Raw genomic sequence first — 17555 nt, forward strand, 5'->3', positions numbered from 1 at the left:
CACTCAAACCTTTTCTCATTCTGGACAAAGATGTGAAAATACCTGAAGAGATCTGCTTGGTCACCGTACTGGACTGCTCCAAGTTGCAAATTCATGTCTCTGCCAAGAGTCGCATGTGACTCTACAGGGCTACTTTAGTCATTTCTGCAGAAATAAGTTAGGTTAGGAACTATAATTGAAGTTTGAAACTTTTCAGATTATTAATTAATGATGAACAGTGGATGATAAATTGTAATGGTATCAAGATCTCATTGGCTGCCTTGACCTTGCACAGAGAATAAATGAAACAACCTATTTTTAATGGAACAGTAATGCGCAAAATCACATTTTCACATAAAATGTTACTATCATGATTAGATTTTTTTTAAAAAATTTTTTAAACTTATCCACTACATGAAATGATCTACAGGGGTGGTATTATGTATCTTTCAGACATATAGTGCCAATTTATAGCACAATGAAGTAACTGTTCCCTTCAGTTGTTATAGAAATGTATTTGTCAAACATAAAAGAAATTTGTCTCTGGATATTAAACTTTGAAATTGATCATTCACAAGAAGGAAACATTTTGGACAGCTTTCAGTCTCATGAATGGGTCGCCTTTCTAATTCATACTGCACAATCCTAAGAGAAACTTGGAAAAACACAAAACACTGTCTCAGGTTGCACAGGACCGGTCAAGAATGGTTTGTGAGGAAGAGTTGTCGGTAAAAACCTCTCCTCTTAAAAAACAAACATGTCAGTTTTTTGGCCTAGGCTTGTAAATGTACGTTTGAACAAACTGCAAGACTTCTACAATGACGTCCTTTGGACAGATGAGACAGACCACAGTAGAGAAGTCTGGTCACAATGTGCAGCACCACGTTTGGTGAAAACTAACCACAGTAAATCAGGTGGTGTATGATGGTGACTGCAGTCGTTTAGTAAACCAAGAACTCCTCCATAATGTGAAATACTCCAGAGTCAACCATGAGGGCAGCTAAATATTGGCCCAAAATAGGTCCTGGGCGCAATACTTAATGAACAAGAATAACTGACATTGCTTCACAATGATGCTGGAGAAGTCAGACAGAAAATAAGTATTTAGAGGGAAGCTAGAGACGAGTCAAGAAACAACTGAGTTGTGGATGGTTCTTGTTTTCTAGACAATATTTCTTTGTGGGATCTGTTGAGTGGGTTTGTACTCTTGAGTCTAGATTCAAGCAATTTTCAGGATTATTTGAAGGTATTATTTCCTGCCCTAACTTCACATTTACATACAGTACACAAATAATTCTTCCCCTTAACTATCTGACATGAAATCATATTAAAAGGTTTTATGTCTTGGGTCAGTGAGGATAAAAAAAAAAAAAAAAAAATCCAGAGTTTTTGTGAGTTTGGCTTTTTTTTTTTTCAAACTCAGATGTGGTACGTTTGTTGCTGTTTCTTAGCGGGTAGAATACATTCTTCATATTAAACCATGTTAATCTTCCACAAGCCTTTTACTAAGCAAGAACCTATTTCGCTGGGAACTGTTTTACAGATTTCTACAGGCCCAGTCTGGCTGATACATAAACAGGACAGGAAAACAGAAGTTGTACAAAGGTTGGATCTGGGTTTCTCCCTCTAACCAGCTGCAGCTGGCTTTTTCTCTCTGCTGCCACTTCCTGCCGGGACAAATCAGGCCGTCTACTGTCTGCAACGTTTCCCCATCTTTTCCAACCACGCGTTTCTCAATGACTTAGCCCTCCAAAACACTGATGAAAACTGAGGTGCAATGTTTGTATCTAATGATAGAACGAGTGACTAAAATAAAAATGTAGGTCAGACACGTTGTTTTCTCCTTAACCAACTCAGTGTCGTCTGTCCTCTTCTCTTTCCTCTACATGTCACTTTGTTTCCTCTGCTCACAACATCAATCCATCAACCTGGGAAGCTTTTGTTTACTAAAGTGAAGCAAATATATTATTAGTAGAGTCTTGCAACTACCAACAGTTCTAGCAAGAACTAATCATAATCATGGAAGTCATATTAATTTCAGGCTTTTATTGATTTCTTTGAAACACTCTAAACGGCTTCGATGAGGCTGTAATTAATTTTAAAAATAAGAATTGGTTGCCTTTGGCTTTTGGTGCCATTCCAAGATTGTTGGTTCAAGCTACTCTATGTCAGTATGTCGTTATATCCCTTTAAGCACAACCGAACCCAGAGAAGGATGCCTGATTTGCTGGGAAGTGATTTTTCTCAGTGTGAGACATTTTCTCTGAAAAAGGCTAACCTTCAAAAATATAACACTCACAAAACGACTTTGCTTTCACTCCTATTTTTAAACATATTTGGCATGGAAATCAGGACTTTGATTTCAAAATGGCAGAGACCTTTTATGAAACGTTTCTGCCAGCACTCTTTCTCATACTAAGTCATATAAACCACCCAGTTTCCTCCTGGGGACTTTTCTAAAGCTAAAATATTAGTCATTTGTCCTGTGTGAACAAAAAGCTGTGTGATTGTAGTTGGTTTGATTATAAAGTCAAGAATACTATTAATTATGTCACATGATCACCCAAACACTTTAAGCTGGTCAAAACGCGGTGAAAGATGAATCGAAACGAGGTTTGATTACAGCTTCCATAAGATACATTCATGAAACTGAACTTGAGTTTTAGAGTTTCTTCTTTAAAAAAAAAAAATCATTATCCCACTGATGAGCTCAGTTTGCACATAGGCGTCTAAACACTCCTATATTTTTGTTTTTCAGAGCAAAAAATAAATAAAAAATATGTGTTTACTTGAAGCCAGAGCAGCAGTATAGTAATTATCCCTTCTTTGCGAGCGAACTGCTCAGTTGGGGCCGCCGCTCAGCAATATGTCATATTTTGTGGCTTTTATTTGTTATGCAAACAAACGAAAAAATGTTCTCTTTTGGAAAGTCTACAGCTAACCGGCACGGCCCTGAGAAATAAACGTGCTTGATCAGGAACAGCTGTGGCCACTTCAGACGGAGGGAACATGGCGTTATTATGAGGACGTTGAATATTAAAAAGCTCTTATAATTAATTAATTTATTTATTTTTATTGAGCAAGGCACAAATTACTGTCGGCTCTGCCGTTTGTCACGTCAGCTCCAGTACTTGAGCCTAATCAAGAGATGACTCATTTTGCTCATTGGCTGCGACTCTTTTAAATTCATATGTTATCGAAGTTCAGGATGTTAGCCTGTAACTTTAGCTGTTTTAAAGATCGTCTGCGTTAATGGTCCCCAGTTTGGGAAAGCAGTGAAGGATTTATAAAGTAATGTTAAAACTCAGGCTGCTTAGAGGTGTAAAAAGTGATACGCTGATCTGATATCAGTGGTCAGGAGGCTGCGTAACTCTGTCAGGGGCCAAAGCTTTTAAAGTGCAGGACCCTGAGGGCTGAGCTCTATTTATGAAGGCACTTTGTGTTCTAACTTTAGCACCTGGAGCTCTGCTCTGAATAAGGGTACATGTTCTGACACTGAGGAGCCATCTCAGGTTTTGGTGAATAACCAGGTCGTCTTGCTTCTGATTCATCTGCACAGCATTATCTTTCAGAAATCAGCTTATCCACTTATTTTCACATATTTACTTGGATAAAACTCAGTGGTTTGTTATTTTTGACATGTCTAAACTGATTTTTTTGATTCCCTCCATTAGTGAGAGAACGCCACTCATCAAGGCCTCCATTAAACAAGTGATGTGTCGTCAACGGATTGATGGTCAAGGGAAACATCTAAGCACAGAAAAGCTTATGCATTCGTAAAGACGTTGAATGTCACATTCATTTTTGACCTTTAGCGACTTACTTAAACTGTTTCCTTCCCTGGATGAAATAATTACACCTCAGTCCACTTCAGCTAACTTTAAAAACAGGATGCAGTTGTTTTTACTTTATTCTGATTCCCACTGTCAAAGTCATGTTTCAAGTTTTATCTGCAGATGACAGCTTGGGTTTTCTTTTAGGACTAAGCAAAGCAGTGAAATATCAAAATATTTCTCTCATAAAGGGGTTGTGAGCAGGCAATATTTTACCTGCAGTCAAAAACATCTTCCCTTTTATAAAACAATGATGAGTTTCCCTGTCAGTGATAGTGCGGCCGAGACAAAACAAGATTTCACTGTTTTAAATCGATATTAATTTATAAAATGTCACAATGTTTGATGTGCTGCTGCTGTTTCATAAACTTTTAAAGACTCTCCCTTTTTTCATTAGATGACTCTGAAGTCAGAGTTGGTTTGCTGTGCTTAATTATTGCTGTTCCATTAAAAACATCCATCCTGGAAAATGAAATGTGCAAAGGGTATGATGAGAAAATGCTTTAAAATGATGTAAGAAACAAAATAACATAATAAAAATCCAAGTGAATGTGATGATGACTGACTCACATTTACACCAGTTTCTGTTACAGCAATCTGCCTTAAAGTATTTGTTTCAATTGGGAAAGTAATTATTGCTGACAGTGTTTTGCGCATGTGGTGTTAATCTTTTTAAGCCTGTATTGTTTTTACATGACAAAACCCTGAGCACAGCTCTCGTGACCTCATTAAATGTTGCTGTATTTGGAAGTGAACGAGACGTGTAAACTGAATGTAAAACAAATTTCAGCTTTTTTTATGCTGAACAGTTTTAACGTTTACCCCTGAAGGTGAGACCCTGGTGACTGTTGTGTTTGTGTTACTGCAAAACAGTCTGATGCCGGCAGGAAGTGGGAGTTCACCAGTGCAGTGAGGACAGAAAGCAGAAGTTACAAAGTATTTGATGTTGTCTTCACGTCATGTGAGCGAGGAGTTTTGCTTAATCCTCACTGTTTAATAACAACGAGGATAAAAATAAAAAAAACGTATTATGAGCAAAGAGAACAGAAGAGAATTGAACAGATGTAAACAAAGTGTCAGAGGTGATGAAGATATAATTAATATCCTAACTGGTGCACGTTATGTTCTATGCATTGTAGACTATGTCATTATAGTTATGAATTAATGCTGTTTTTATTGTAATAACTGACTAATGTAACATGTCGATTGTTTAAAGTGTGTGACGGGATTTGCATGAATCTGCTTCTGTAATGCAGCAACTTTGACAAGCCGTTAGCTCTAAAACTAATCCGTTTCTATAAATCAGGCGTTCCTTAAACAGAACCCCGCTTTCAGCAGTCTGAGCTATCCCTTTGAAAACGGTCCTGTCAGATGACAAAGCACAACTCAAACTTGCTTTGTAGTTTGTTGTTTTCTTTGGGAATGATTAAACTGCCTCGCAGGGCAAAGTGGAGAGGCATCATTTCACAAGCACCGCAGTGGAAAGTCAACAGCAGTGACTGGACAGAGGCGAAGTGGAGGCAAGGCAAGGCAAACATCCATCAGGGCGAATTAAAGAGTGAGAAGAGAATTACACCATATTAAAAATGTGCGACACGTACTTGCATTCAGATTTAAGATTCGTTTAGGGAAGGTCAGAACCATTTAATCTTAGGCATGGTTTTCTAATTGCATCACAACAGAATGGGTTCTGGTGCTGACATGCCTACACTTCAGACAAATGTGATTTCTTAATTAGGCAATTAAACGTTGACAACTAGACGTCCAAAACCGTTGAGTAAATTAAATCTTATGCTGGTTTTATAAGAAACATCAGTGTTGCAACACCGGTAAGCATGGTGCAGTCCCAATTATTTAAAACTGAGACTGAGTAATGCAGACTGTAATGTCATGGTATAATTTTCCAGATTAACTGTCAGGTGAGTTACAAAGAGCTGACTGAGACAGGTGAGGCCAGGTCAGGTGTTAAAACAAAACCTGGACTTCTTGTTACTCAGTTTCCACTCATCCCAAGGTCACAAGACATCTGAACCTCAGCAACAATCCCTTACTTCTTCCAAACAAAGCCGGCCTTCCTCGGGACGTGGACTTTCCACTGCAGGTTCAAAAACACACGTCTGGTTTCGGTGTCAAAGAAATTTTCCAGGCAGTATCGCACCAATGATTTATACACCCCGCTTCACTTGTTTCTGCACTTTGCCTTCGTCCGTGGCTGCTCACCCTGCTCATAAATTAGTAAATATACTGGATCAGAGTTCAGTAAGAGTGAGGTTAAGACAATTTGTTCTTCTCAGAAGAACACAGATGAGCACATACCTTATTAAAGTGCAGAGTGCAGCGGCTGCCACAGCATCAGCACTTTCACAGCAGATCACTCTGTTCTTGCAGATATTTCAAAACAAATTTTGAGGTGCTAATTACTACCTGTGTTTGCATGTGTGTGTGTGCGCGTCCGCTCAGTACGCTGATAATAAGTGGTTTTATGAGACTCTTACTCAGACAGTAAGAGACCAAGGTATGACTTCACATGAGGGGACTTTATTTCAAGAGGTGTCAGCGGTGTGCTGGCTCATGTAAATATGTCATTAACAGGGACAACAAGTAAAGGTTGTTGACAGTTACCGTTACATCTGCTGGTGCCGCCCGCTGGTAAAGATGTGAACAAAAACATCAGAGTACGTTTTGGTGTTGGGAGACCTGGTGGTAGACGCCAATATTTGCTGCTCCTTTACCATCATCCATCGTCTTCCAGCCTCGCTGGAGTCCAAGATGTTTTAATCGTTTTATTACTGATCTAACAGTAGATTTGAGCGACTATTGACGAGCAACCATGTAATTTTTTTGTCCTCATTTCCATCGTCTACGGAGATCTAAACACATTAGGCCTTAGTTGAATGGTACGTTCTCTTGGGTTTCCTGTTTTTAAGGGTGAATAAGCGAAGGATAGTACGCCACTTCATATTTATACTATGAAATCAATGAGCTCTCATCATATGTAAAGATACTTTGGTTACAATTATGTTTAGGACTGATTAGACAAAATCTGCAATATTTTCCCACTCAGTGAACTTAATTAAATGCTGGATTTCTGAATTTGTTTGTTGAATTTGTTCTACACCAAGATCTCTGAAGCTGAACAATTTTGAGAGCTCCTCCATATTGTGTTTAAAAACATGAATAAAACTATGTATGGGGGATTTTCGCTCACAACCATTTTTGTTTTGTAGCTGGAGGTGAGAGAAAAATTGTGAGAAGATACAAAAACAACAAACTCAATTATCCATCTACAACCAAGAAGAGCAGAATCCAATCTCTGAAAGCAAAACCTTGCAGAAGACGGGCTGCAAGAGTTACTTTTGTCCAGAGGAAGCCGAGGCTCAATTTTTCCTCTTTTTGTTATTTTGGCAACAAAGGTTGGTCATCGCTTGCTGGTTTTATTGAAGCGATATCTATGAAAACAGAAACATCGTTAAACAAAGAAAAATAACTTTGCCTTGTACATAAATAAATGTTTACAAAATGGTATTTTTCTGTAAAAATCTTGATTTAACAGCGAATTTGCTCCATTCTTGAATGGGGCCAAACAAAATCCTCCAGACGGCCACAAATGGCCCCTGGGCCGCCCTTTGGACATCCCAGGTTGAGATGCCTCAGCGTACCAGAGTACACAGCTGCTGGTCATGTCCATCACTTTACGAGCAAAGTGTACCAAGCTTCTCACGATAACATCCATCATCATCATCATCACCGCCATGTTGCAAGCAAAAATCTTCTCAAGCTGGTTTTTTTAAACACGCCAGTGAGTTCACCATAACCCAGCGGCCTGCACGGTCACCATGACTCAACCCAACAGAGCATCTTAGGAATGAGAGATTAGCATCATGGCTGTGCGGCTAAAAATTCATTGCGCGTCCGTCTGGCTATTAACACATGGACACTGACCAAAATCTCCAAGGAACATTCCTGAGACTTTGCTGAACAGGGTGTAGGTAATACAAGGAGTGCGTTTTGTTACAGATGATTATTAGAGAATAAAAGTATGCGGAGAGAACAGAGTAAACAAACCTTCTCTACCACTTGGTTCACAGAAGTTAATTTGAGAGTCTGTGTGGTATTACTAAGCTAAATACCACCTACACTTGTTACATCAGACTCCCACATGGGATAAAATTACCACCAGTTTTCTTTCTTGCGCGTCGTGTGGGTGACCTGAACCGGCCTCTTCAGACTGCAGCTCATCCGGCTGCAGCGGACGCTCAATTATGTTTCCATCAGTAAAACGAACGGGCGCCGAGATTAGAAACGACTCGGATCTGAAAGGATGTGTTGAGCGCGGGGAAAAGACGACCTCTGATTTAAACGGATCAACATATTTTTGTATTGAATGCAGATTTGATTTTATGCAATAGAGCTTACGGAACCCTTAGGGGTAATTGTGTGACTCTTGTCGCCAACGGTGACAGAAAGCTGGGATTTATCACAACATTTTGATGCTTCAACAAGCTGAATATTAATGGAGAGGAAACAGCAACAGAGTTCATCTGAGAAAGTGTTGCTCCTTCATTTGTGTAATCCTGCTCGCAGATGACGGAAATGCAAATTGCACTGCAGAAAGTAGAACATTTGAAGAGACAAATATATGTTTGCACATGTTTAAATAAATGTTGTAATTCAGAAGAGTGTAATATTATTTATGTCTTTTTCCTGCTGTAAAAGAATCAAATAATTATTTAATTAACTTCAAGAAAGGTTTAAATCCCAATCTGTCAGGGATATGAATAATAAAATTGGGCTGTACTAAAAGTTCTGCGCACATTTAGTCACATTTAAATCGGATTCATAGAAGAAAAAATACGTTTATTCATAGTCACAGCAACTGATAGATGAAGTTAAAAATATATTAATTTAATATACCAGTTTAATTACTATAATTGTTAACTAGTTCAAGTAATTTTAGAAAAAAATGTGTGAAGAAAACTTGTGACTTCAGGAAAAAAGAAAACCACTGGTAAGGTCACACTTACAGCTTTGATTTTGGACTTTCAGTCTAACTTACAGCTCCTACGACATTTCTCCTATACATTTCCAAACCACACAGGCCAGTATTTTCTGCAAACATGCAGAATGACTGGAGTCACATCAAAGAGATACTAACACCCCAACCACACAGTTACTGCGCTTGTGTCTGCGTGGTTAGCTTTTAAAGGATTTAAGTCAAATTTCAAGCCAGAGAATGTTTCACTTGGCTGTATTCGGTGAAAAGGAGAGAAGAAATGCAGATGAGACCTGAAGACGTGAAGGTCTGCATGAGAGTTCACACCTTGGTGACTTATCTTTTTCCTCAGTAACTTATTTACCTTTCTTCATGCTTATCATGAATTTAAATGTGAAGACTTACAATGATGCAGCTAAAAAACTTAACTGAAAAAAATCCAAAATAAGTTCATGAATGAACATTGGACATTTACTGCGGCTTTCAAAAGTTACGCAAAAAACAACAATTATGTAAAAATCTAATTTTTTAAAACTGTGTCTAAAAATAACAAGTCATTTACGTCGTATGAATTAAATTATGTGACTCTTGATTTGTAAAATCAAGTTATTGTAGCTCTTTATTTTTTACACTTAACCCTCCATTAAATGTGTTTTTTTAATATATTTAACAGTACAAGATATGTCACATATGGGAATCGCTTTTAATACTTGTTTTTTTTTTTTTTAATAAAACTTGCTATTTTATTGAACCACTGAAAACTTTCCTAGTTGTAGCTTTTCCTTTTCTCTGACTGTAGGAGGCGCCAAAGCCCTATTATGAATCCATAAAAAACCGCTAAGTAGAGTTTCATGTCTCCACTTTTTTAGCAACATACTAAACATTCATAAAGACTCTTTAACAACTAAGATGCCATAAAATATGTATTCTTATAAAACCTAAGCACTGCATAAACAGAGCCACGTAATATCTGTTTGTAAATGCCACAACTCGTAAAAATATTCTGCATTTATCATAGGAGACCTAATGGATGCTCAGCGTGAGAGATCAATGCAGTCAATGACACGATGCGAGCAGCTGTCCGCTGTTGCTACAAACTCGTCAAATAAAACTAAATGTTGGTTGTTCATAAAGGAAAGAAGTTTTATTGTTGTATTTCAGTAAAATAGCTTGATCTTATTATTTACATTTAAACCAATTTTAAAACATTTAAAAGAAAACGACTTGCTAAATAAAAGGAACACGCATTTCTGTTTTCAGGTAACGCTGAAATGAAACTTTCTCACACAGACGACACAATGATTCCTTTGGTTGTTCAGCCTGTTTACTGTCCACAGCCGTTTGTTTATGTCCCACCTGTCACTTCCAATTATCTGTACATTTTACCTGAAAACTAGATACCAACATCCGACTGCCGTCTTGACAATGACTACTACTTAGTTGAAGGTGTTTCAACTAAGTAGTAGTTTGTAGGTTTGACAACGTATTCAACCTGGTTTTTGCAGCTTACTTTATTTTTGTTTTTCCTTCAGCATATATGTTTGTTGATGAATTGTTTTTTACACAAAAACTGATAATAAAGGTGGTGGGAGTTGAAATTATTTTTGTATATGTCTGAAAAGTTGCAGGGATGTGTAAACTTTTAAAAGCAATTGTATGACGGAGTGTAGCTCATCTTTGCTGTGTTTGACAGAGTTTGCACATTGGGAAAGCGGCACTGCTTCCAGGTGAGTGTCTTCAACTGAACCATGAAGCGACATTGATGGGAACAAACCGATCATAAAGAGTTACACTGCAGATAAAGTCTCCTGTTTGTATATTGCCAAAACTGTGTTGTCTGGCTACTGTTGATCCCAGATGATTCACCTTAACAGCAGATTCTCATGTGTTTTAACTGAGACAATGTAGCTGTCATGTACATTAGCAGTGCACACACTCTGGCTCGTATTTGTCAGAGACCTAGTCAGTGTTGGCTTCATATTTTGATCTTAACGCAAATAGAGGATGGCTGAGAATTTTATAAAACAGGAAAGCTCTTTCTGTCTCTTAATGCTAAGGTGATTTTGGATCAGGAGGCTAAAAATGAAGGCCAGCAGTTTGTCAGTAAAGGAGTGCGTTTGGACATCCAAGGAGTGCCATCTAGTGGATGGAGAGCTGCAAGGAGATTTACAAAGGGACAGGGTTTGCTTACCAAACATCTTCAGACCCAAAAAATGGAAGTCACTCATAAAGACAGGAACGAGTCCCAGATTTCAGGTTTACTACACTGCCAGGGAGCTTTTCATGGAAGCGCTGGATGCAGAAACCATCCAGGAGCTGATTAGGAGATCTGCAGGAACGAGAGCTGGAGTTCAGAGACTTCTACACAGCTTGAGTAACGAGCGGAGCACCTCTGTCTCTGACGGGGAGTACGGTGAGGCTTTAACGCTGTTCTCCATTGTTCTGCAGAGTGGCTTGTCTCTTTTTTGACAGCTGCACCTTTGCGTCCGAGTTAACCCTGAAACTGGACAGACAGCACGGTCTCCTGAAGAGGAACAGCATCCACACCCACCTGCTGTCTCTGACCAGGCTGAAGCATGAAGACAAGCTGGAGGCTCTCTCTGCTTTCTGCAAGCATTTATTCCGCCGCTACCAGACTCTACACAACCCTGGTCTCAAACTGGCAGTGAAAAAGTACACGCTCTCCCACCAGCACGGTCTTTGCTCCCTCCAACTGGCCCTCCTCTGCGACTCAAACTCCGGCTTCATCTGCAACATGTACCTGTACTCTCCAGAGCAGCTGCAGACTCAGAGTAACGCGCCGGTAGTTGCCCAAGTGGTCAAACGGTTGGTAGAACCCTTCTGCGGCCACGGGCGGATTGTTCAGCTGGACAACTCGGCGAGGATGGAGGGCAGACTCAAAATAATCCTCTCTGAATTACAGGATAACATTCGATTGCCACCGTCGGAAAAAAAGCAAACTATACCCCCGGCATCATCTTTGTCTCCGTCTAAAACTTCAGAGGAGTCAAAGTCAGAACTCACAGCCCACCTTCAGGGCTGTTCTGGACCTGCTCTGCTCCCTCTGTCGGACCTGAGAGGATCCGGGGCAGATGCGTTCATGCCGGGCTTTTGGGTGGCCCTTCACACCGTCTGTATCAACATGTTTCTGCTCCACACTCTGCAGAGACAGGCCTCAGGCAGCACAGTTCCTCTGCCAGGGTTCACCAGGGCTCTGGCCTCTCAGCTGGCCGCAGACGGCAGCATGGCCGTGCCCGTCCTGCCACGACTGAACAGCTGCTCCAACCAAGAAACCACGAGTCTTTCACAGCAAAGGTCAGTCACGTTTGTTTGATTGCAGTCTTTGCTACACGAGAGGAGTAATAACCTTTCTTTTTCAGTAATTGAATCTTTATGACGTTTGTATTAGTGAGAAGTTTACTGCAGCAGAATCCTGTCCATTACAGTCAGCAATACATTCAAATGATCTCTTCCTAAAACGTCTAGATCTGAGATGGGGGTTTTTCAAGAGAAATGTCAAACATCTTGGGAACCTCAAGACTATTTTCATGTCTTCTCCCGTCTTTGCCAGAACCAGGTTACTTTCTCAGTTAGACTCCTCTGTTTACCTGGTTAGACATTTACCCAAGAAAATGGCTCTATAGTTGGAACGTAAGATTTTTTGATTTTGCTGCCACTAACTGTATCATTATTTTTGCTTTCAAATTTTAAAGAACACTGCAAAAAACATCAAATCTTACCAAGTGTTTTTGTCTAGTTTTGAGTGCAAATATCTTAGTACACTTGAAAGTTTCTATGAAAAACTAGTAATAAAAGTGCCATCATAATGAGCTAAATCAAAAAACAGCATTATCAAATCTTATCTTCTGTTTTCAAGCGAACCACATTCAAACGAGAGCATTGCCATGATTGAGACGAACTGGTTTGTGGCATTCTGCTTGTTTTCTTTTGAACTGAGTGGATGCAGAATGCTGAGAACTGGTGTAATGTCTCAGTTACTAGGCTACCATTCGATCTGGCAGGAACCAAAATAGTCTGGCCTGGTAAACGAAGGCTTTTGTTTGCTTTTTTTCCGCCCAACTTTAGAACCAAATTGATCATGATTAGCAATACAATCTGATTCATGTTCTGTCTGTGATGCTGCAGGTCAAACACAAATGGCTGTTTTCAGATGATGGAGGGCACGAGCTACAACTTGAGGAGCAGGCCATGCACGCCATCAAACAAGGAGGGCAAACCAGGAGTTGTTGGGTTAGACAACATCGGCAACTCGTGCTACTTCAATGCTGTGATGCAGTGTCTCTGTTCAACCATGCCCTTTGTAGAAGACCTCCTCAGTCAGGAAACGCGCAGAGAGCTGGCAAAGTACGCGGCGGCCCACCCACCACCCCTAGATCCAGACCAGATGAGCTTTCCCCAGCGATCTGACCTCTCTGTTCGTGCAGGTGCGAGTGCAGGATCGCGCAGGTTTTCGTCCAGCTTCTGGAGCGGATGTGGCAGGGGAGCAGCCCCAGCTGTTCCCCTGTGCAAGTCATGGCTGCGCTGCCCTCCATCTTCCCCCAGTTTGGCAGCTACACCCAGCAAGACGCACAAGAACTGCTGCTCCACCTTCTGGACGCTCTGCACGAAGACTTAAAAAAGGTGCATCAAAATCTCTCATCCGCAAACACTGTTTTCTGCTCGTCTCCGTTAAACGTTGAAACAGATGATCCGATTAAACAATCTATAATTGATTAGTACAGCTTTTAATGTAGGATTATTGTCCCGTTTTATGCGTTTGTGAGTCCAAAGCGGTGTATTTAAGGGTTTTTATTTCCTTTTATGATTTGGCTTGATGTTCTGTTTGCCGTTTTACTTGATTCCTGTAAAGTGTCTGAATTTTTAGAAAAGTGGTATGCAAATAAAATGTATTATTATTATTACTATTATTATTATTATTATTATTATTATTATTATTATTATTATTATTATTATTATTATTATTATTATTATTATTATTATTATTATTATTATTATTATTATTATTATTATTATAAGTAGTAGTGTAGATTTAAGTTTCGGTTCCATTTTAAGAAAACATCTCAACTTTTCAAGTTTGCACTCCTTTTCCCAGTTCATATTTGTGTTCATTTGGTTGCAAAACGTCAGATGGATTTGTCAAGAAAACAGCCAGGAAATAATCAGAACAGAAGCTCCAAAACTGAGTCCACCATTATCTCGGATCTGTTTGAAGGCCAGCTAAACTACCTGACCAGCTTCCTCCACTGTGGTCACGAGGTGCGCAACAATCAAACCTTTACTATACTGTCACTTCCCATCCCAAACGACAACAAGAAGTGCTCCATTCAGGTACGTTTTATCGGATTGGTCCTGGTCGTTCATCCACACCTTCACCCAGTTTGTGTGTCTGTGCAGGATTGCTTATCCCTGTTCTTCGAGGAGACTGTCCTGACTGGGGCCGAGCAGAGCGACTGCTCAGACTGCGGCCGAAAAAGAGAAGCAACAGTGCAAACTTATTTAAACAAACCTCCAGAGATTCTCGTTTTGCACCTGAAACGGTGGGTAAGAACACCATCAAAGAATATGCGATTGCTGTAATTCTTAAGTTCTTCTTGAATTTGTTAAATTGGAATGTAATATCTCACCTACTGATCCATGAAGAACAGCAGCTAATGGGGATTGAAATCTTCACACAGTACTTGTATGTAGTTGGACTGTCCACTTAAATAATTAGCTTCAGTGATCGTTTTTGCCTTATTCATTATTCAGCAAACATTCAGCAACATGTTTGCTTTGACCAAAGCGAAGGAATAGCCTGGTTTCAAAGAAAAATGTTGAGTCTTTTTGCATTCATGGTAATCTTTTAAAAGGTCTATTTAAGAAAGATACAATACTTTCAAAGTGACAATAAATGCAGGCTTGGGAATTCTCCTTGACTGTAAAAATGGCTAGTGCGCTGACATTAGTTAAAGGGGCAGTATTATATAAAGTTAACTCTTTTTTTAGCTTTACATCATGTTATAATGTTATTCCCTCGTCAAAAACATACCTGGAGTCCTTTAGTCTCCCGTGGCAACCACTCGGCTGAGCTGAACGCCTGGTGGGGCCGAGCGACGCGACTTCCCCACTCAGCTGCTTCAGACTAGTCAGCAGCAATTAGCAAACACCTGGAGGAACTGCGCATGTGCTGAGCTCATTATAGATGCTGCTTCTCAGCTGGTGAAAACGCTGTTAAAGGGTTTTAATAGAGGATGTGAGGACTTCCTGAAGGCAGACCATTGGAAAGAAGAGCATGACTTTTTTTTTAAAGAGACAGAGGCCCAATTTTAGGCGTTAAATGACAGTTAAATTTCTGTTTAGTCATATTTGGTACATAGCATTTGTATACCAACTGAAGGTAACACAGTTACTTGATTATGCTGTAAAATGATAGCAAGTGAGTGGAAAACTATGAGAGGCCCCATGGGCCTAAAACGTAAGAGAGTTTGACTGTGAATGTAAGAGAGTTTGTAAGTTTTGGCCCTTGGGGCCTCTCATAGAAAACACACAATGCTGCCCCTTTAAGTGTTGTACAAAGTGCCTCAAGCACCCTGTAGGCAGAATGTAACTGTCTTCATTTATCCAACATAATTATCTTCTTTAAAGGTTTGGCTGTAAGGGGAGGAAACAGGTCAAGCTGTCAGCCAATGTGTCGTTCTCCATGGAGCTCGACATCACTCCGTTTCTGTCCAGCTCGGTGCGGAGGCGGTCATCTTACCACCTGTATGCTGTCGTGGTGAGTGATCAGACGACAGACTGCAATGAGCTGCATCACTGATGTTATCTTGGTGTTCAAAGTCCGTCTTCAAGGGTCCATATCCTGCATGTTTCAGTTCTCTTCCTGGTTCATCACACCTACATCGGAACATTAAGATGAAGTGAAGACAATGCAGGGTGTAATAAAGGGACACAGATAAAACATGCAGGACCTCGAGGCTTACGTCATATTTGGGACTCATTGCGTAATGCAGCTTAAATAGAAAGTCAATTTCATATAAAATATACTGCTCAAAAAAATAAAGGGAAAAATAAGTGTTCCCTTTATTTTTTTGAGCAGTGTATATTACGTATACAGTTGAAACCCATTGTTTACATATGTGTTCTTTATTACTGTATGAAGTCAAATCAGACCAAACTTCTATTGTTTTAGGTCAGTTAGAATTACCAAAATTATTTCCATTTGCTAAATGGCTCAACAATTAGAGAGAATATATCAAAGATTTATTTATTAGAGGGGCGGTATTATGTGGTGACATTTTATAGCACAAAATAGTAGCTATGTTTACTTCATTTGTTATAAAAATGCTGTATATATATCAAACGTAACTTAAAATAAACTAGGCTTTGCAATTTGACGCCTTTAAATTGGTCATCTGTCTCTTTAAGAAGCTCCTGCTCTTTTTGACACTCCGCCTTCTGCATGTCGTCACAACATAGCTCCTCATTATGCCGCTAACAAATATTCTTAGAAGCGCTGGACTGAGAGGCAACTTGTGAAAGTTCAGCAGACATTACCACCATTTGAATATTGCTGCTGCCGCTAGTCTGGAGGAGCTGAATGGGGAAGGGAATGGGTTTGCTGTGAGATGGGAACTTGGCTGGAGACTGCAGCTCCAAGGAGGGGCTTTGAGGAAATGAAGTTTACAAAACTTTCAATTGAGCATTACACAAATTCACTTTCACTGTGATGTCTTTTGGTTAATTTCTAAATTACTAAAATAAATTCTAAAATATTCCTTTGTAATCTATACCACATTCCAAGATTTGGAGCCAAAAAAGAAGTTCTGAAATACTCCTTAGAATTATGCATCTGCATGCAAGATCATGGATCAATGACTTTGACAGAACACTTTGATGTGCTATATCAAAGATAAAGGACAGCACCTAGATATGAATCAACCCTAAAACTTTCAACTTGAAAAGTCAACATGCAAACATTTTCCATTTTCCCTCAAACCCATCAAAACTTGGAAATCTGTCAACTACCACAAACTACCAGATTTTTCAGGACCGTAAAATGACCCTAAACAGTTGTAAGAAAATGATAGTCTATATTTTAGTTTTATCCCAGTCGTTGGTCATATTTAATAAATTAATGAAAAGTTTATGTATTTCAGTAACTCGCTTCACAGGAGAAACATGATGTAGATTTAAAGCTTTTATTTTTTTTGATGAAGATTTCTTACAGCTGATGGAAAGATGACATTTAAGATTAAAATGGCATCAGACCAATATAAAAAAAAATCTTAAAGCAGAAATGTGGGTCTAATAATAAGCTTAATACCTGCTTAAAGATTTTTTAAAAGGTACATTTAATCAGATTTTTAAAATTGGAACCTCTCATTTATTTAACATGAATACGTCCTTTTAAGTTACTTTGGAAACTACATAAGGAATGTAAAATAAAAGAAAAACATACAAATGAACCATTTTCTTTCTCCAGATCCACAGAGGTAACCTAGACATGGGTCACTACACGGCTCTGTGCTACAACTCGGTGCTGGAGACGTGGCATTGGTTTGACGATTCTCTCGTCAGGGAAGTGCACGGGAGCGTCGTGCAGTCTCCAGATGCTTACGTTCTGTTCTACAGCTGCAAGCCTTTCTAGATCCAAGAGCTCTGAACTCTCCATCCACAGCCACAGATAATAAAATCATTGCCACACAAATGCAAAACGTGTTGCTTTGTTCTCCAGCTGGCTCCTCTATAGA

General features: G+C 39.5%; 1 protein-coding gene across 1 annotated transcript; it reads left to right on the top strand.

The window, feature by feature from the left end:
* Window positions 1–10862: 10862 nt before the first annotated feature.
* LOC103462056 (uncharacterized) lies at window positions 10863–17519 on the top strand. Its single transcript, XM_081604870.1, is given in 8 exon segments — window positions 10863–11262; window positions 11264–12138; window positions 12952–13170; window positions 13251–13446; window positions 13954–14154; window positions 14221–14363; window positions 15451–15580; window positions 17288–17519. Coding segments are annotated over 8 exon segments (2304 nt in total). The 5' UTR covers window positions 10863–10887; the 3' UTR covers window positions 17453–17519.
* The last annotated feature ends 36 nt before the right edge of the window (window positions 17520–17555 follow it).

This window comes from Poecilia reticulata, chromosome 3 (genome assembly GCF_904066995.2).
Source record: "Poecilia reticulata chromosome 3, P_reticulata-male-v2, whole genome shotgun sequence".
Classification (NCBI taxonomy): Eukaryota; Metazoa; Chordata; class Actinopteri; order Cyprinodontiformes; family Poeciliidae; genus Poecilia; species Poecilia reticulata.